We start from the raw sequence: 20,484 nt of genomic DNA, 5'->3' as shown, positions 1-20,484 counted from the left end.
CGGAAAGGGCCATCCAAGGGCAAACGGTGGCAGGTTCAAACGTGGGCAGTAAAAAAATATCCTAGCTCAACGCCCGGCCAAGGAGGAGATCTAAATCAAACGGACAATTTTGTGCAAGCCGCTCCGAGAGGTCCACAAGAAGTATTTTATTATATCGGGCTGTCGTCCGTCGCGCGAGTGATAAGGATTCCGGACGCGCGCCATCTTCAGGGCAAGGAGGCTTCGCACCAGCCAGACGGGATTTTTCGCCACCGTCCGGACCGTTCACGCTTCGGTGCGCCCTTTCGGAAGCAGCATCCATCCACCCGGTCCCGGTCCCGGGCGGACACATAACAGCACCTTCCACCGCTGTAGCGGGTGGAACCTTTTCGGGACACCGGAATTACGCCACAATACACCCACACAGGCACACACGCGCAAACACAGCATACAATGGGGACGCACACGCTTTAAAGGGACCGGTACAAAGGACGAGGCTACATTTTTGGGGCACGATTGTTTGTGTTGTTTTTCTTTTTGTGCTTCTCGTGTTCCTTCGTACCGGCCTGGGAACGAATGGGTGGGTCGATGATGATGACGCTGGTAAATGATGCTAAATTACCAACGCTGACGCAACGCCGTGATTGCGTCCGAAACGTGTGCTCGTACCGTTCACGGAAGGAAAACCAACGGAACCGTGTAGCCGGCGACGTACACGAATCCTGCCGCGATCAGCATCCGCGAGTGACTGCTGGCTGCAGCGCGAACGTGGTCCCGTGTTTCGCGTGGTCGGGTGGTTCGTTTGTGTCCTTGCGTTCGGTTGGTTCCGTTTCTCGAGGTTCGAGTTCTGCTCTCGTGAGTGACCCGGAAAATTGCTCCTCTCGCCGATGACTGGCGCGGTTGAAGCGCGGAAAACTTACTCATTTTCTCGCGATTTCTCCCACGAAACGGATGCTGTGTGGAGCAGGGAAAATCGCGTGAAACGTTTCGTCTCATCGTTGGTGAGTAGATTCCCCTTCGTCATCTTGGGAGAATTTTCCCCTAAGTGGAAATTTCCCTCCTTGCGAGCTGCAGTGAGATGATTACTCACTAAGGCAAGTGCGTGAGATGTTAAACGACAATTTCCCCACCACGTGAAAATGCATTCACATGAATTTTCACCTAATAACAAGATGAAAAACAACCAGCTGTAAGTAGTGAGAAGCATCAGGTTTGCTGAGGTGAGCATGACATATTTCTCCTCCACAGAGTGAGCTTCACTACCAGGGGAAATTGTGAGAAATCGTGCTCACTACGTGAAGTGAGAATATCTACCAGCAACACTTTTCACAGTACACTTTTCCAGCATTCAACAGAAAGGTAAAGTCTCATCAGCTGTAACAAATTCACCACAGGGGAATGTTGTGAGCCTCGAACGGACGTTCTGGTTGGGAAAATTACAGTCTGTGGTTGTATTAATGAGAAACATTTTCTCCGTTGTATTGTTACCCGGAGAAGCAAATAGAATTTTCGAAATATCTCGCAACGGGGAACATGCAGCCGACCAAATTCTTCATTCCCAGTGAGGAATGTGGACAACAAACGAATTTCAGGTTGACGTGAGTTGAATAAGAAATCGTTGCTTTAACCGCCAATGATCGACTGATTTGTTTGAGCAGTTAAAGCTGTTCATTTCAATCGTAGTTTAATGTCAAGCCATAAAATATTTTCCAAGCTTTTTTACAAATGAATGTATTAATGATTGCATCAATTAGTTATTTTATTAAACTACTTAAACTCATGCTAGCTTGTTAGCTTACATCACTTGTAGAATAACTTTATAGTTATAATAAGAAATAATTTTTCAGCTTAAGCAAGCACGTTTAATTAAAGACTATCTTAGCTATCTAACAAAATTTCACTTCAATGCATACATATATCTTTAATCCCGATCATTTTAGCATTCCGGCACGATATGGCTCTAACCAATAGTGTGGACCCCAACTTACTACAGGCAGCTTGTTCCCTTCTCCGAGCGATATAGCTTTACAGCGACGCACTTTACTCTCAATCTCGATCCGAAATTAACCTTCCCACACCCCACGGCTCCCGCGAACCACGCTCGGTGAGCAGAGATGTAGCGAATAGATTACAACATACTTATAAAACTAATTTTCGCTCATGCGTCCATATGTGCCACGGATACCACAGCAACGCGATGTGTGTCTGTGTGTCACAACCTGGAAATTAGCTTAAGCCATTAGACTGACTGACAGCAAACATTAATTAATTTCATTCCTCAATCCTTTCGTCCCATTTTTCGCGGCACGTGGTGGCGCGCCAGCACAGCCAGGCTGGAGGGAGCTTTTCGGAAATTAGAAACGGATCGTTTCCTCCCGTTCGTGCGCCTTCACCGGCATGCTTGAGCTATGGTGGGCTCGTGGAGCGTCTCGAACCGGCTCAGGCTCACCATTCCCGGCAGGATGCCATCGGTGGGCGATCTTTCTCGGAACGGGTTCGGAGAGATCCGCACGTGAAATGATGAATGCTGAATGGAAAGCGATAAGTATGCCACGGTACGATGGCCGGGTGTATCGGAATGGAAAACTGGGCGGCCAACACGAGGAAAGAACCGTGCTAATTTGTGTAGTTTCCGTCCATTAGTTGGTTCATAAATCATCCAACACATAATCGCAAATAGCGCGCGTGTGTGCATGTGTTGCCTGTGGTAGCACGTTTTTGCTTGTCTTTTATTCGTCCTGCATCCTTCCCGGAACCGGTAACGCTAGAGGTGGTCACACGGAATGCGCTCTAATGGCTGGTTACCTCTGTCCTTGTTTATCAAAAGCCAAAGAAAAAAGTCATTAAAGTATACCACCACGGTGATACCTGATTAAATGACGAGCGTTTAATTTAATTATGGGTGTTGTACTAAGCGCACAAAAAAAAACCTCTTGTTGGTACTACGAACAGTATTTAAAGTAAACATACTAGGGAATGCCATAATTGATCACCAAATGCTTGAAAAGCAGATATGGAATTGATGAACGTTACTTTAAACATGCTGTCCCAGTTTTGAATTCGTATTTTCGATACTCCCCAAACAGCATTCTACTAATCTTTGCAAGGATTCTTCTCTTGGATTCCGTCCCGCAGGATGTGGATCTTCAATTAAAAAAGTATTATCATTAGCGAGCGAACTCCTCGGCTTTGATGCAACGAAAACAAACCAGCACATTCCGCTGGGTTGGCGGTGACAGAGTTCCTCTTATCACTACATACTTGACAGGGCGTACACGCTGTTGACCTACTCCACCGAGCCGAGAGCTACCACCGTAACAATCGTAACCTGATTACGAGCGGGCTTTGATTTGCGACGTCGTTCGAACAATGGCTCGGGGTCGATGTGAGCTGATTGATTGATGCCAACCGATATGGCCCCTTCCCCGTTCTCTCTCTCTCTCTCTCTCTCTCTCTCTCTCTCTCTCTCGTTACCTCTCTGCCTTGAGCTATTGACATCTCACGTCAACTACCACCGGAAGCCGGGTCTTATTGTAAGTCAATCAAATGTCGCCATCCTGCCTGTGGCTGGTCCAATCCTTTTCGCCGGAAATCGCACCCGACAGGACGCGCTGCCGAGGGTTCCGCTTCCGATTTTGCCGATTCGGCAAAATCCACCGCGTAGAACAACTGCGGCCTCCGCAAGCGGTAGCAGTAACAAGGCATGTTCTAATCACCATCATCGTCATCATCATCGTCTTGTCGCTGTCGTCGTCATCGGCGGGTGGGACCATTGACAACCGGAAATGGATCTTTTGTCGCTGGTTGACGATGTACTGGCGCTTTCGCCATTGATTTCGCTGCCGCTCGATGTCATATCCATCCAGGGTGTCGCTCGTGTCACACGTGTAGCCAACCCATCGGTAAGTCAACCGGTGAAAGCGAAAACGCTTTCCTTGCCCGTTTTCTGGGCGAACGGTGCATTTTCTTTTCCCACCCATCCACGCCCACACCTCCCGGTTGCTGGCTCCGTGGAAAGCACACGACCGTGCGGGAGTGTTCGGATCAGAGCTCTTTCAATTTAATCGACCGATGTCAGCGGCGTTTGTTTAATCTGATTTACGTGACGAGCGCGATAATCCTTTAGTCCTGGCTGGCAGGGTGAGAGGTGGCCCGGATCCGGCTCAGAGGGATTATTTTGCGAAACGGATCCGGGGAAAACAGCGGCCCCAGCGTCAATCCTTTCGTTTCGTGACCCAAAAACCATCGCCACACGCCGTCACCGGGTCGGCATTGGCCCCGGAAATGGCAAAGATCACACGAGTCGAATACATATTCGCCGTTTCCATCCTGGGGAGGGCCGTTCAACGGCCGTTGTCAACGTCCCGAACTCCGACCCCCGGTCAGTGGCTGGGGTGGGTTGTTTTGGTTTCGCTCTCACGATTCGACACGTTTCGTCACAACGGTAAGGTTTTTCCCCGCGTGTTTGTTTTCGAAACATTTCCCACAAGCAGGGATATTGTGTGTGTGTTTTTTTATTATGACTTTACAGCTCAGCCTGGTGATCGATTAGCATGCAGTGCGAGTGGACGGAAGTGAATAGGTTTTCTACGCTTTCTTCAATGAAAAGGGCCACGCATTTTTCATCCGTTCATTTATTGAGCAAGGGAGTTTTCCCGCACGCGCTTCATAAAAACACACACACAAGGGCGAAATACCGGTCCAAAAAACAAAAAAGAGCTAAAAAGAGTCCATCCATACATTCTAGCTTCCGGGCGGAGTGGTTCCGGAACCTTTTCCCCTGAAAATTAAAATCTCGTCCCATTTTAGGGTCAATCACGGTCGGATCCGCCGGAGCGCCCTTTAAAAGCGGCTGGGTTAATTCAATTTTCGTGCCGGGATTTTAATTTGACCGGCCGCCCTAGATTGCGGCGCCTCCGGTTCGGGCGGCTGATATGGCAGATTATTTTAATGAAAGAAATATGTTCAAATCGTGTTCATTGTTTCAGTACGTTTGGCTCCGAGGTTTTAAATTCCTGTCCAGCAAAATTAAGTGGCTCATTCGCACGGGATGAAACAGCGCATGTAGGGCTTATGCTTTGGAGGTGGTACGCAGCCATCAAAATCCCAGCACAACAGGCATGGCTTTAGAATTGAGATTTAAAGGGCTTCCAGCATTTTCGCGTGCTCGGTCAAATTCCGCACGCCCTCAGATGGCTTACATTTATCGAATGTGAGCAATGGAAAATTAAAGCCGCTTCAACTAAGCTGCGAGCGACTACCGGCGACTGATGGAAAATGGCACACAAAACATTACTTGTTTTCCTTCATCCTCCACCCACGCCACTTGGAACTGCGATCACGCACACACACACAAACCACACACGCACAGACCGATAAATCATCATTCAGCAGCTCGATGCGCTCCAGGAGCATGTGCGCGGAATTTCGATTAGATTTATTACCCTCGAGAATAGATCCGCGGACGGGATGATTCGTATGAATATGTAATCGAGCCCCAAAACGTGTACAGTGCGCGTCTGGTAGACTGGGGAAGAAGCACTTCAGGGGGAAGCAGCAGATCCTGGGCCACTAGCCTGATGGCGTAGCGTAGCATTTGGGACCATGTTGACATGTGTCCATTTATGGTCACGCTGATGCGACGTGAGGTTGATGTTTTTTCTCCTACAAGGAAGCTTTATCCAGCAAGAACCTGGGCGGCTCTGCTGGTGGGATGAGTACGTTTATTGCGCAGTATTGATTTCATCGAGGAAAACTACTAAAAACGTAGACCTCATGCTCACTGGTAGCTAAAACCTGCATCAAAAATGGATTTTTTTTACATTTGTTTACATTGATTTACAATGTAATAAAAAGAACTCAGGCGCTAAAGAAACTGTTTTTACAAGTCAGCTTAAAAACGTAAGATATCGAACGTTGGCATATTTATTTTTAATCGTAGATAAAAGAAACACGTGTACCATTAGATTGAGTCATTTACCAGTATTTATCTGCAACAAATATTTTTAGAAACTTATGTAAAAGTGCAAGAAGAAAAAATTTTACACAAAAACAATCAAATATGGGCTTAAAACAAATTTGGAACCAAAGCAAGTTAATCAATCAGAACTTTCGGGCGATATATTCATTAATTTAAAGAACATAGGATACAAATAGCATAGCACACAAATACAGTTAGACATTAAATAAAAGATAATTTTAATCGTAATGAACTTCAACGGATGCACATTTAACACCAGTGAACCCACCATTCCACTCGAAGCGTTCCGTATAATCCTCCACTAGTGCTCGAAGCTGATGGAGCTCCATCACTAGAACGCGCAACTAATCAAGCGCAAGCAAACCGCCCAAAAAAGGACACTCTATGCCAACGTCCCCATGGCTCGAGAATGGATAGAAATTTAAATGGATCCACTTCAGACTCGTCCTCCGTTCGTTTCTAGCCACCCGCACATCCTGCCATGCAGGGAAACTCCACGGAATGCATACTTTCGCCCGTCCGTACGCTGATCTGCACGCCGAGGTGTACCATCCCGAGACAGTTTCCATTAAATGGCCGCCGGGAGTCGGGCAGCGGATGAATTAATTCAGCATTTTCCGCCCGTAGCCGAACGTCAAATTTATTGTTTGTTTCGAACGCGTTTCGTTCGGTCGCTCCCAAGCAAAACCCCCACAGCCTAACCGAAGGCCTGGCCCGGGTGCTAGTGAAATCAATTCGCCCTCTCGGTTTGAGCGGTGCGAAGGGCCCGCGATTAAATTGAGATTCCGTGCCAGCGCTGACAATTGAATTTTAATCACTCCAGCCACCCCGAGTGCCACGGTCCGTGATAGCCCGCAGGCTTTGGCCCATGCCGAGTGCCAAGGCCCCGAATTAGCGATGTTGATATTAATTATTTCGCCACCAAAACCCCGCCAACGGGCATCGCGCGGAAGCGCGCATTAAAAAATAATCAAACGCGCCTTGTGCGTGGGTGCGTGCGTTAGCGGAATCGCGCTAACCGTTCCCGTGTCCTTTCGCGGAAGGACACACGACCCGACGGTGGCTCTAATCGATCGCATCGATAACACTGTCGCTAATTAGGGAGTCGCCAAATTAGGCGTCGGTTTCACCATTTCCCGGTGAGCCCTACGTGATGGGGATGAACAAATTATTGGCCACTTTCCTGACCGGGTGCCCGGGAACTCGGCCCGGGGAACAAATCGACAAAGTATGACCCCGCGGCGTCCGTCCGAGCCTCTCCCGCCAGCGTACGGGCCGTCCTGCGGGCCGACTGCCAATTAGTTTCGATTACTTCTGCCGCTCGGTGCGATGCCCGTGCTGGGCAGCTAAAGTGTCCTGCTGTTGTGGGCCACCCCGGTTGAAGAGTTTGCCAACTTGCCAACATAACTTCTGTTTCTGGCTGGTGAAGTTCGGCGTAGTGGCAGCGCTTGGTGTGGTAACAAATTTCCTGCCGTCCCAGGGCGCGTTGTTTGCACGGAACTGGCTTCCAGGGAGGCCCACTTTGTTTGTCGCCGAAATATCAAGTTTCGCAGGCACAAAAATGACCTCAAAAAAAGAAAAAGAATGACCTTCACGGCAAAATAGAGTCGCACATTTTGAGTTGCTTGAAGCAGAAGGTTAAGCAGTAGCGCAAAACATTTTTGGAGTGCAATTTTTGCCTCGATTGCGAACTGGGCGGGAAATTCATTTTCCACTCGAATTCTTCACCGTTGAAAAGAAACAGCCTTCAAGACGGCGGGCTTAATTGAGCATTTTCTACCAGCAAAACAATTGTTCTACAATGCACCGGAACATGAAAAATCCAAACGTAATCAAGAGCGCCGATAAATCCCTGTAATTACCAAATTCATTCGTTGACACCACGCTGCCCCCGAGCACCTGCACTGAGATGCACACGAACCGAAAATCCACCAATAGGGCCACCATAAATTGGGACCATTATAAAATATTTACCTGCAGCCGAAGAAGCCGATAGCTACTTCTTGTGCGCCTAATTAATGGAAAACTCAACTGCCGGAACAGATTTGTTTCATTCAGGAATTAAACTCTCCCCGCGCGGCGAGAGAATCGCGTACTCGTCCTCCACGTTTGCCTTTGCAGCCAAAAGCCGCACCCGAAAACGCGGCGCTACATAATTGCACTCGAATGCGTTCTAATTTGATTGAAAATGGCTCGGGTGCATCTCGGGCAGGTCCCGCAGGACGATGGGGCCCGCCGAAACTTCTCGCCCGAAACCCATTAGCGAATTGAAGCCTAGCCCCACCACCATCGAAGGCCACCGGAAACAACCCTGGGCATAGTTTTGCCGCTTCCGGTCCGGTTTGGCTTTTCTTGGATCAACGGCAGCGTCTCAGGCGACCCCAAAACAATCTGCATTGCGATAAAATTAATTACGTTTAATCACGGCTCTTTTCAGGTGCGTTCCGGGGTTGAACCTTGCGCCGGTACCGAAGCAGAAAGTTCGTTTTTCTCTCTTGTCACAGCCTGCTGCGAAATGGGAGCGAAAAACAAGCAGCAACCCAGCAGATAAAATGCCCAACTTTCAAGACGAGCTACATCAGTGACGTAACGCTTTGGATGCTCGACGCGAACAGAAACGCACTCCCAGCCGGTGGAAGTAATTTATTTAAAAGCGTTCGCCCTCTTTTATTTTCCGCCCGGTACCGTTTCCCCCTTCCTCCCCACCCCCGGGACGATCGCACGTGAAACCCCCATTGGCGTATGTACGCCACTTACGCGAGCCAATCTGGGCTCGAACGAAAGGGAGGCTCTCACGCGAACAGAAGTGCAACGTCTTAGTCGAAAAGCCCACGTACTTTGTCGGGCGGTTGAACGTGGCGGGACGCACAATGATCTCTCGCAAACTAACTACTACTTACGCCGGTTGGTGGCACGGAAACAGGAAACGTAACACTACCTCGGAGGGCTGTGTAAACTGTGGGATTGTTTTCGCCTCGAGCCGTATCGGGAGGTCGCAAGTGGAGAAAACCCCGGTGAGGCCGGAAATTGAATTTGCTAAATTTTCTTTTGCGACCCACACCGCAACCTTCGCTGCGTTTCGTCGGTTTATGGTGTGATTTTTTTTCCCAACGCGCCTTCACGTGGAGCCGTTGGTACTTTGCGCGAGCTTTCCACCTGCCATTTCCTCGATTGCGAATGATCACTCAAGCTTGGAGGTGGGTTTTTCTTTCTGTTGTGTTCGTTTTTTTTCTCTCTCTCCTTTCGTTGACATTGTCCTTCATGCCTTCGCGTCCGGGATATGAGTGGGCGCACGTGAGGGAAAAGTTTTATGGGAATTTTCGGAATGGCACTACCCCCGATCTAACGGCCGATGTACGGAGCGCAGAAATTGGGACTAGCTTTGCAAAAAAAACCCCACAAGTGAAGTTAGAATCGGCCACGTTCCCCTTGATGAGGTGGGAAGTTTGTTAATGTGATTCTACAAATTGTTTCATTAGGCCACGCGTAGACTTCTGCACGCGTCGGGCGATTGGTCAACGGGTGGGGGCGCTTTTGTAGCCACCAGGACACACGGCGAACGATAATATACCGGCAATCATGTTTCAAATCTAATTGCGATACGTGTGGGAAGGTTTTTTTTTTTGGAACTATAAAACCACACCACAGCATAAGAGAAGCACTTTTTTTTTGCTAGAAACATTTTTGATTTGTTTTTATTGTTTCAAAATATATATTTGTTATATTCATACAGTATGTCTGTTTTATTCAACATGAAATAAAAATTATGAAAATATTATCATTCAAAGTTTGATTTATAATTGTAATATACTCTATTCTGAGGACAGTCTAAAAGATTAACGTACGAATTAAATCTATATCATGGTTCATTAAATTTTGCCGCTTATCTCGAACAATTGCATCAGTATATTTTCACACAGAATCGATAAACAATTTTGCTATTGCACTATTCAATCTTCCTACGATGTTCTTTCTGTTCTCCATAATTAGTAAGTAATGTTATTATTATTTCATTTTGGTTTCGTTGCTGTGTGAAGAGATTCAGATAAAGCTATATACATAGAACCGTTTGATTGAATAATTTCTCGCCTAAGGCTTATTTTGCTCACCACTGCTCATTCGTCTTTGCTTGGCTGTACCATTTTCCGGTGCAGTGGGCAATTTTTCTTGTCACTTTGCATTGCAATCAACCTTCTCTTGGCCCACCGGCAGCCCCGAGGGCCTCATCGCAATCATCATCATCAACATTCATTAGCAAGATTTTACTCAACCGCACCCAGACGATGCTCCACGTTGATGATTTAATCCAGCTTCAGCCTCCAGTCCTTAACCTGCCACCCACCTCTTCACAGACACACACACACACACAAGGGGAGAATCACCCCCAAGTTCACAAGAACAACCCGGACGAACTCGTATCCCACACGAATTCCCATCCCGATTGGCTCGTGGTTCAGGTTGATTGAATTTACCGTTCGCTTGTAACGGCAGCTTCCGATCGTTGCCAATGGCGCACGGATGGCCATCCCTTCGTCCTGGGTCGGCCATTAGCCGGGCCGCACCGACGAGACAGCCATTGTTGCTGGTGCACCTCCGCGCGCCTTGACAGGCAACAAGTCCCTCCTAAAACTAACTCAACCAGACAAACAAAACCCTCACGCTCACGCACGACCGTGCCATTTCCCTTGAACTGCCAGCGTTCCATCGAAACGTACGCCGAACGGAAGGCTATCATTTCCAATCTAATTTTCGGTGCGGGGCGAAAGAGTTGGCAGCACGAAAACCGCGCACACCTTTTCCGGGCGAACCGATGGAAAGGTGTGCCGGGAGCACACGGAAAAAGGTGCTTACGGATAAATTTATGGCATTAGCAGATAAAGGTTTCGCCCCCGCAAGGATCGGTAAGCGATATCTTCATCTTGGGAAACGGCGCTTTTGGGCGGCCATCGAATCCGAAAGCTCTCCATCAAGCGACCGGTGCCTGATTGGCTCGCTGCTGTTCGAGCTGGCGCCGGAAGGTGGCATCCTTGGATCGGTGGTTCGCTGAGCTGGGTCAATGCCTCTGCCAGCTGAATCTCGTCCATCAGGCGAACCAGTGGCAGGTCCTTCGGTGTTTTAACCCCGCCGGCTTCGGAGCGCGACCAAACGAGGGTAGCCGCCCACACAGGAACACAAACGCTTCGGTCTTGGAATGGAACGTCTTCATTTGCTGCAACTTTAAGGTGCCGTCTGTGTTCAGGATCGAATTTCCTCAGCGTAAGGCGATCTCGCGTTGTGCTGCCAGTGCCATTTGCCATTTGCATGAACACGGTCGATGCTGAGCGATGTTGACGTTCCGTTCGACGTGGTTACAATTGCCCGGACAAGAGATTGCTGTTAGCCAGCGGCGAAGGCGGTAAAGTGCGCGAGTGAACAATCGCCCCCCCATCAGCGTGACAGTGGCGTAAAGGGGCTTACATAAATCAGGCTGCGAAAGTTAGCTCGCAGTAACGTAGTTGTGCGAATAATATCTCCTGGAATGCGGAAAAAAAGTGACACGAGAACCACGCATTTCGTCGCAGGTTCAAATGTGAAAGCTCACGCCATTGTGCTTGAAATGATTGGCAAACGAAAAACAGCCCCCAGGCAACAAAAGGATACCGCGAATTTCGCGCAATATAATTATCTACCGTCGCGATGGTGACGAATTTAATATGCCGTTCCCGGTGTGCGCTCGTTGACAGATGGAATCAAACCAACGACAAAAAAATGAGAACAAAAAGAACCGTGCAAATTAATATGACGATATCACCATGGCAACGGACCAACGCCATGTTGACTGAGAATGCACTATTAACGGGCGGCTCAAATTAATCCCAACACCATGGTGCGGTGGTTCGTTTGAGCTCGCTGTGTGGGGGTGGATGCGCTTTTTAACGCGGTTTAACTTATTTATTCCACGTTCATGGCGCCTAAAGGGACGCGGATAAAATTAAGTGATTATTTTTCGTCACGGTACACTGTGGCGTGAAAATAATGTCACGTATTCACATACACGTCCATGAATTCGACAATGATGAGTTATTTTTAAAAATTATATATATGCAGACGTACGTAGGTGTAAAAGCATAATGCACATATAACAGAAATATAGGTAGTATTGTATTTAACGCATTGATTAACGCTACTGATCATTTTTCTCTGATATATAAACAACATTTCATATTGACAGTACTAAGATAAAGCCAAATTATACAGGGAGCGATAAAATACCTTCATTATTGCCATCAATAATAATCAAAACCAACTCATTTACTCCTTTTTCTCCAGTGAAAAGATATATTTCTTATTCGGCCGCTCAAAGAAATAGATTCTAGAATAAGTACAAAGGACATCATTTGCAACTGCTTTAATTTAAATTCGTCCATTCACTTTTACACCCATCGCATGCCGTAGAAATCAACGCGTTAGCATTTCCTTCCTATTTTGCACCAGCGCACGAAGGGCTGATTCAATCATCCCGCTCACCAATCATTACGAAGCGAATTGGGCATCCTGCGGGAAGACAACGCCGACTTGCTTCCGAATTTCGTCCTGAATCCGGGCGATGAGCAAGCTATCCTCGTGCGTCACCGACGCCGACTGCAACCGACCAGCGGCGATGCACTGGCGCACCTCTTCCGCCTCGTACCGCAAACCGCAGCTATTCTGGAAGTTGAACGGGCACCGAGCCACCGGCAGAGTGTCCTCCCGCACCGATCCATCCGTGTCGGTCAGCTTCAGTGGGCACCAGAAATCGTGCAGCTGTGCCGGAATGGGATTAAAGGATTACTTTCGCTGATGGCATCATCCACGCATCCCCGGGGGATTGATTCCCGTTAAGTCCGATTGCCGGGGGGGGGTGGAAAAATCGAATTCTACCCAATTGTCGCGTCGGAAAATGAGCTTCAAATGCAATCATCGTCAGCTGTAATTCAAGCAGCTCGCAAAGCAGCCAGTTTCTTCCCACTCGTCGAAAGTTGACCTAACCGGAATAACTCAGCACACCGAGTGATGCACCTGAAGTGCATCACTCATCTACCAAGATGGACACCCGATAACCACCCAGGAACCGGATCAACCCCAAGCTGATGAATATTACACGCGCACTGCTTACCGTCATGCTCGCCTTGCTGCCCTTCACGATGGCGGTGTTTCTCAGCTGACGCAAAGCGCTCGTTTTCATCCGCCCAATACCGCCTCCGGGAAAATGCAGCTCAGCCGTTACCTCCACATCAACACCCTCAGCGTTCATCTCACCGGACGCCACCACCTTGTTCGGTGCCTGGCCACCAAACGCCCACAAACACACCTGGATGGTGTACACGCCCAGATCCAGCACGGTTCCACCGCCCAAACTCTTCAGCCGCAAGCGATCGACATCGGACAGGACGAACCCAAACTCAACGTCCACCTCGCGGATCTCACCCAACGCCCCACGCTCGATGCGTTCCCGCACCAGCCCGTAGTGTGGGAAAAAGCGCGACCAGATCGCTTCCATCAGAAAGCGACCACGTTCGGTTGCCCGTTGCACTAACCGGCGCGATTGGGCCTCGTTCATACACAGTGGCTTCTCACACAGGACGTGCTTGCCATGGTCCAACATCAGCAACCCGAGCTCGTAGTGCGCGTTGTTGACCGCACCGATGTAAACGACATCTGCCGGTGTGGGAAGGTGAAAAAGACACATGAATCGGGTGGTCAATAACGGTTGGCCGTCTGATGGCTACCTACCGACATCCGGGTTCTTGGCCAGTGCCTCGTAACCCTCGTGTGCCGTTCCGATGGCGTGTTGGGTAGCGAACTTGTCCGCGTCCGCTTGTTTCCGAGCGGCCACGGCAACCATCCGGTGGTCCGTTGCCGGAAGCGTTCCGAGAGCGTTCGCGAAATCGTGCGAAATCTTACCGGCACTCGCGATGCCCCAGCGTAAAGGCGAACTCATGCTGCTACGGTGTTGCTTGGTTCGGGGTTTTCAGGACGACTTTACGGTGGTTGCTGTCGGTGTGATGAGCGTTACGCTACGATTGACACGGGTCTTTTCACAAGATATAGCTGGCCGTCGGCTGACACCCGCACGGGCACTGGTGTTCGATGACTTGCGTGAGCACTATTGATCGTAGATAGCTGAGAATAAACAACGACAGTGGGGCAAAATGTCAGAGCGTACACTGGTGACTGCTTGTTTTTGCACGCTTTCGCGCTTGTTGCGATCGAAGATGGCGCTATTTTTAGAGAGCACGTGCAGTGATCGATACACGTGATAAATGCTTGGATTTTTGTTTTTACTAACCACCTAAACGGTAGCAAAGTGTCCTATCCACCTTGTTTTTTTTTGGGTCATATTTGCTTTTCTGTTTAATTTTTTTTATCCAACGAATGGGTGGGTGTTTATTTAAATTCAAAAAAAAATCCATCGAACCAATTCTACCCTTTCACGCTCAAAACCTGACCCAATGCATCCCGCTATCCGTGTACCCGTCGCGTTATCAGCAGGCGGAAATAAATGCAGGCGCATTCTGGACGGCAAACACGGGTTTCACCTTCAGGCGGTGGAGTGGCAACGTTTGACATCGACTAGGCGTTGCAGTTGCACGCTAATTTGCGTTTGAACAAGCGGTAGGTGTGCATCGTGTTTGCTGGCGTCAATATTTGCCAGGCCCACATGCACACTCACTCGCGCGCGCGCCAAGTAGTGGACAACATTTGAACTTGTTTGTTTGTTTTTTTTTCTTTCTGGTTTTATTCGCTCCCGCCACCGGATGGTAGCATGAATATCGAGCTCATACAGCGTGTAGGCATCGTGAGGGGGTAATGTTAATGTGCACAAAATTGCGCCTCCATTCATAATTGAAATTGAAAATCCGAACTAGTATTCTCGTGTTCTTGTATGAGCAAGCACACCAGAAGGTTATTAAAATGATGAATAAATATTGGCGTTTAAGCGAGTGTTCCAATGTTTTGTTCTAAAGGGCGGGTATTAACGTTCTCTTCCATCATTCCTTTGTGTGATCGACGAGTAAATGAAATAGAGCTCGTTCAGTGGCTCTGGTGGTGTGATAAAATGCCCGGCAACGGGTAAACGAATGCACTTAAGGCGATTAAATTCACCATAGTACCATAGCACACAGTGTAACATCCAACGGCCCAAAAAAAAGCGATGATCACGGACACAAACATCACAACTACATGGGTGGAAAATTCGGCCCCATCCTGATAAGAGTGCTGGCTTATAAATGATATGATAAAGACCATTTTACTTTTATTGCAACCAGTTTTATCGCTCGCGCTGTTGATAGTGACTTTGGACATTTTGTTGTTGTTGTGTACTTGTAGCTTTGAAGGTGCATTGAATCATGCACCGAGCAACTGTGATACGTGCACTGAATTCAACGCAATTAAAAAACCAGTTGTCGTCGATGTTATGTCGAGGCAGCTAATTTTCGATGCTAATCACAACCCCCGCGGAAGTCTGACATATAAGTGGCAAGAAGCAAACATTCCGATCTTTTTGTTACCCACAACGACATTGATCACACCACGATCATGATCACCAGCATCCAGCCACTGTACACATTTGAAATTCTAGCAAATTAATTTGCGGAACCGTGTTGCTTGCTGAGATACCTAAAAAAGAAAATAATCTCGTACGAACCGGCCGCGAAACGTCTCGAAAACGGCGAACAAAAACGCAAGTAATGCACTGTAGCGCAAGGCTGATGATTAGCGATCGTACGCATACCACGAGAAGGCAAACCCAGCGAGCTCACGCATGCCCAACTGCCGGCCGGCATTATCTTCTCGTTTAGGTTGTTTTACCAGCTTCCCGAGTGCGTCGCTACCGATGGAACGCGCCACGCACACCAGCCAACCGGCGATTGCATATAAAACAGAATGCCACACCTCGCGGGTCGCGGTTTGTTGCATCTTCTTCGCGTAGCCACCGATCGCGTCGGTTCGTTCCGTAAGACAGTTCCAGTTTGACCTTGAGCAACCGGTCTCCAGCGTGTCCGTTCGCAGTGCCAACAACGACGTTTCGTTCTCTTCACAATGGCTAATCCAAATCAAGAGATCAAATACACCAAGGTTCGTGTGATGGTGAACTCAAATGATTGATATTAAAAAAAAAGATGGTGCCACTGATCGATTCCTCCCGGTTTGCAGGTTTTCATCAACAACCAGTTCGTTGATGCTGTGAGTGGAAAGACCTTCCCAACGGTGAACCCATCGACGGGCAAGAAGTTGGCCGATATTGCCGAGGGTGACAAAGCCGATGTGGATTTGGCAGTTAAGGCGGCAAAGGCCGCTTTCGTACGCACGTCCACCTGGCGCCAGATGGACGCGTCCGCTCGCGGTGCCCTGCTTTGGAAGCTGTCCACGCTGATGGAGCGCGACGCGAACGTGCTGGCCTCGCTGGAGTCGCTTGACAATGGCAAGGCTTTCCCGAACGCGATGTATGACGTGCAGGGTTCGATCAAGACGTTCCGGTACTACGCCGGACTGGCCGATAAGGTCGTGGGTGACACGATGCCTTCGGATGGACCGCATTTTTCGTACACCCGCAAAGAACCGGTCGGTGTTGTGGGCCAAATCATCCCGTGGAACTACCCGCTGTCGATGCTGTCGTGGAAATGGGGTCCGGCTTTGGCTGCCGGTTGTACCGTCGTGATGAAGCCGGCGGAACAAACCCCATTGACCGCACTGTACATGGCTGCGCTGTCGAAGGAAGCTGGTTTCCCGGATGGTGTGATCAACGTGGTACCGGGTTACGGCCCAACAGCTGGTGGTGCTATCAGCTCGCATCCCGAGATCCGCAAGGTGGCCTTTACCGGTTCGGTTGAGGTGGGCAAGATCATCATGGCAGCGGCTGCTGCGAGCAACCTGAAGAAGGTGTCCCTCGAGCTCGGTGGCAAGAGTCCGCTGGTCATCTGCGAGGATGCTAACCGTAGGTTTTTGGAGTGCCTTTTATTATTGCTAAAACTTTCGCCTAACCGTGCTTCTGTTCCCTTTTTTGACAGTTGATCAAGCGGCTATGATCGCGTACATGGCGGTTTTCGAAAACCAGGGCCAATGTTGCATCGCAGCCACGCGTACCTTCGTGCATGAGAGCATTTACGATCAGTTCGTGCAGAAGGCAACCGAGCTGGCAAAGAACCGTAAGGTCGGTAACCCATTCACCGAGGGCACCGTCCACGGACCGCAGATCGATGACACGCAGTACAAGAAGATCCTTGGTTACATCGAGATCGGCCAGAAAGAGGGTGCTAAGTTGGTGACGGGTGGCAAACCCGTCGGTTCCGAAGGATACTTCATTGAGCCGACGATCTTTGCCAACGTGACGGACGACATGACGATCGCGAAGGAGGAAATCTTTGGCCCAGTCCAGAGCATCATCAAGTACCGTACGTTGGATGAAGCGATCGAGCGGGCGAACAATACCTCGTTTGGACTGGCGGCCGGAATCGTCACCAACGACATCAACAAGGCGCTAATGTTTAGCCACTCGGTTGAGGCTGGCTCGGTTTGGGTCAACACCTACCTGGCCGTCGTGAACCAGGCACCGTTTGGTGGCTACAAACAGTCCGGCATCGGACGCGAGCTGGGCAAAGACTCGCTGGAAGGCTACCTGGAGACGAAGGCCATCTCGGTCCGGCTACCGGCGAAGTTTTAACCAAACGGCCCCCATCCGTTGACCGGGTTGGCGTTATCACGATTCACGATTGTTTCCTTCCGTTGTGCGTTTTAGTTTGCTTTGTTGTAGCCTCGAACCAAATACAGCTTCATCTTTGTGTAACATAATGTTTCCTTTGCCTGGCAACCTTTCGCTGCTTATCTGAACGCGGGCATCACAGCCCAAAACAACTCAACGTCAACTTTTTCGACAACGGTAACCTGTGCGCGATTGAGATAAATCTCCAGGCGCGCCGGTCAGCGGTAAGAAGTCCGAGTGGAAGGAAAACACGCCCCTACCGTCAGCTGTTCGATAAGCGGTCCGATAAGACGGATGGTCGCCATCGAACGACGGTTTGTTTGCTGTTCGGATTTTGCCCCTCTGTTCCTTCGAGATCCGTGATCTCTTGTAGCTGATGGAAGCGGGTGCGCGCTTTTATGTAGCGATTACAATGAACTTCGCGGAAATTGAGAATTCAATTGCTTTGATGTAGCGCGAGAAATGTGTTTTTTTGTGCCACTCGTTATACAGACGATCGGTTCAACACAGTGTCGTTAAAATTATTTGTCCAGAGCTCTGGACATTTGACTGCGTTAAGTGGAGACAGCGCTAGATTTCAATCTCCTTAGATTGTGGCATGGAAAATAGGCAGCTCAAGCCGAGCAAGCGATAAAAGAAGTAATAGATCTTTTCTGTAAATATCGTTAGCAGCTGATTATTTGCCTTTGAAACCACAACGTTTGATTTACCGCAACGTTTGAACTGTAAATGAGGTTTTGCTTAACTTTGCACATCTATTTCCAAAGCCAGAAGAATTCATGCATGAGCTCCTTCGAAAACATCGTGCCTTAGTTTTGCATACCTTCAGGCGCTAATGCAGCTGGATAGCTTTCCCACTTTCTGATTTAATATTCCACCCAAGCTCCACGCTGCTACCTGCTCGGGCGCTTAAAGCGACGCATATTTAATATTCCTCTAAAAAATTCGCATGTCACCGTAAGCGATGCGTGATGAAAACCCGCCCGGCACGAATAGCATCACGCTTGCAAGGACGGTCGGTGTGCAACAAAGGACGCTCGAGTTCCTCGAATTACCCCACTTGGTTCCGGTGTGCGATTTCATCTGCCACGTGCTTTGCATTACACGGTAATGCCGAGCAATTATTCACCGCCCCGAAACGGGGTGGCAAAGGTGGCCACCCACCTTAGCCGGTTTGCAAAACCGCCGTGATTCGAGGCGACAGAACGGCACGAAGGTCCTTCCAAAGATGGAAGGATTTGCAGTGCGGTGGTGCATGAAAATTAGACCATGTGACGCTCGAGCGCAATCGAGCGTGTAATGCCGAATGCTGGCAGCGCCCAAGGATCCCAAGGATTAAATAATGGAATCCTATTTTTACGACCCCCAATCCACGGAAAACCGTACCACGAGAGTTTTCCACGCCCGGGGTAACGCTTTAAGACGAAGCCCAACATTGAATTGGAATGCCACCTCCTCACGGTACACGTATTGCGGCAGCAAAAGCTGTCCCGTTTCTGTTCCCTCGCAGGGAAGCAATACACTTTCAATCAACTTTTTCACGTTCCGTTCCCTTCACCGGCTGCTCGAGCAGCAACAGCGGCAGCTGGAAGGAATGTCTTCCAACAATTGCCTACTTACGGATGCATTCGGCTTCGACTGTTTCCGTGCCGTGCACCCCAGGCCAGGTTTACAGCTGCAAATCGTTCGTTACGTCGGCACCAACAAGGGTACCCACTTGCATCGACCTGGCTGAAGTGTGCTCAATTGAGCACCAAAATGGCAGCAATGATGATAGCAATGCAGCACGCCATTGTCCAACGTGCCCGTTCGGCATCCGTTGCTGCCAACAGGACCTTCGCATCGGCGTGAGAAGGGCACAACCCCGAAGGAGACGGACAAATCCAGAGTCAACCAGAGGATGGCACGCGCGGCTGCATTCCTTGCCAAGGCAATGGGTGCAGCCGGCGAGTACAATCCAGTTTCACAACCGGTCTCGTACCTTTTGAACTTCACATCAAAGCATATTTCCATCGCATGTGCCGATAACACCAAAGACGCTACCCAAAGGAGGCGCCTGGTGGTTGCACGTGGTTGCCGTGGAAACTAGAGGTGGATGAGATGGCGGCCGAAATTGACGGTACAATTCGAGCGCCTTTTTTCTCCGGGTTAGCGTGTTTTGCGTGAATTGCAATCGAGTCCTTGATCGGTACGGGAAGTTGCCACCCACAATTGGATAAGTCGCTCGCGGAACCGGGCTTTGTGACAGTTTCAACTGTAACCAATCACGCGTTCAGTTCGCGCTTCGTATCGAAAGGTAGCTGTAGGGTTAAATTTCGTAGAAATGCTCTCGTTTCGAAGGAACTGCCACCCTTTCACTGCTCTGTCGTGAACCTCTGACCCAAGAATCTGCGAGAAACTTTTTAAAACGCTACCTTCCGCCCCGGGAAGAGCCAGAAGGCGAATGGCACAGACTTGGAAATTACTTCATTCAGCCGGTGGGTTTGTTTGCGAAAATGGCAAGAAACTGCTCATTCTCTAACGGCACGCGCAGCCCAGAGTCAAACGCAACGAAATCCGACCAACTATTCCCGTTAAAATATGCCAATCTTGCAAATGAACGAGTGATGCGAGACGAGTTTGCAACGACAAAACTGGAAAAAGCGAAGAAAAGCACACGCAACAAAAAAAATCACGAAACATTCTGCTTTAATCACACTTCTCCACTATCGCATCATATTACAAGGGCCGGGATTTTTCCCTCGTTTTTTTTTTTTGCTCTATCCTTTCTTTCTTTTCTTAATTCATTTCGCCAATGACC

General features: G+C 49.1%; 2 protein-coding genes across 2 annotated transcripts; one reads left to right on the top strand and one right to left on the bottom strand.

Annotated features, from left to right (window-relative positions):
* Positions 1 to 12,332: 12,332 nt before the first annotated feature.
* LOC128727174 (trans-1,2-dihydrobenzene-1,2-diol dehydrogenase-like) lies at positions 12,333 to 14,052 on the bottom strand. Its single transcript, XM_053821052.1, has 3 exons — positions 13,712 to 14,052; positions 13,095 to 13,636; positions 12,333 to 12,742 (listed from the first exon to the last, which is right to left on the bottom strand). Exons 1-3 carry the CDS (start codon positions 13,917 to 13,919, stop codon positions 12,473 to 12,475), a joined length of 1,020 nt encoding a protein of 339 aa, XP_053677027.1. The 5' UTR covers positions 13,920 to 14,052; the 3' UTR covers positions 12,333 to 12,472.
* A 1,749-nt stretch (positions 14,053 to 15,801) lies between these two features.
* Positions 15,802 to 17,773, top strand: LOC128727173 (retinal dehydrogenase 2-like). Its single transcript, XM_053821051.1, has 3 exons — positions 15,802 to 16,060; positions 16,139 to 16,919; positions 16,993 to 17,773. The coding sequence occupies exons 1-3, from the start codon at positions 16,025 to 16,027 to the stop codon at positions 17,643 to 17,645; spliced, it is 1,470 nt and encodes a 489-aa protein (XP_053677026.1). The 5' UTR covers positions 15,802 to 16,024; the 3' UTR covers positions 17,646 to 17,773.
* Positions 17,774 to 20,484: the final 2,711 nt, after the last annotated feature.

This window comes from Anopheles nili, chromosome 3 (assembly GCF_943737925.1).
Source record: "Anopheles nili chromosome 3, idAnoNiliSN_F5_01, whole genome shotgun sequence".
Taxonomy (NCBI): domain Eukaryota; kingdom Metazoa; phylum Arthropoda; class Insecta; order Diptera; family Culicidae; genus Anopheles; species Anopheles nili.
Note: the sequence above shows the minus strand (reverse complement) of the source record. Positions and strands in the feature narration are given on the sequence as shown.

What these genes read in the sequence shown, in the direction of transcription:
- LOC128727174 (XM_053821052.1), bottom strand. Translation starts at nt 13,919, where the DNA reads ATGAGTTCGCCTTTACGCTGGGGCATCGCGAGTGCCGGTAAGATTTCG. An exon ending in GGCCAAGAACCCGGATGTCG is followed by an intron (nt 13,637 to 13,711) that starts GTAGGTAGCCAT and finishes CCACACCGGCAG; the next exon opens with ATGTCGTTTACATCGGTGCG. An exon ending in GCAGCAAGGCGAGCATGACG is followed by an intron (nt 12,743 to 13,094) that starts GTAAGCAGTGCG and finishes ATTCCGGCACAG; the next exon opens with CTGCACGATTTCTGGTGCCC.
- LOC128727173 (XM_053821051.1), top strand. Translation starts at nt 16,025, where the DNA reads ATGGCTAATCCAAATCAAGAGATCAAATACACCAAG. An exon ending in AAGAGATCAAATACACCAAG is followed by an intron (nt 16,061 to 16,138) that starts GTTCGTGTGATG and finishes CCCGGTTTGCAG; the next exon opens with GTTTTCATCAACAACCAGTT. An exon ending in CATCTGCGAGGATGCTAACC is followed by an intron (nt 16,920 to 16,992) that starts GTAGGTTTTTGG and finishes CTTTTTTGACAG; the next exon opens with TTGATCAAGCGGCTATGATC.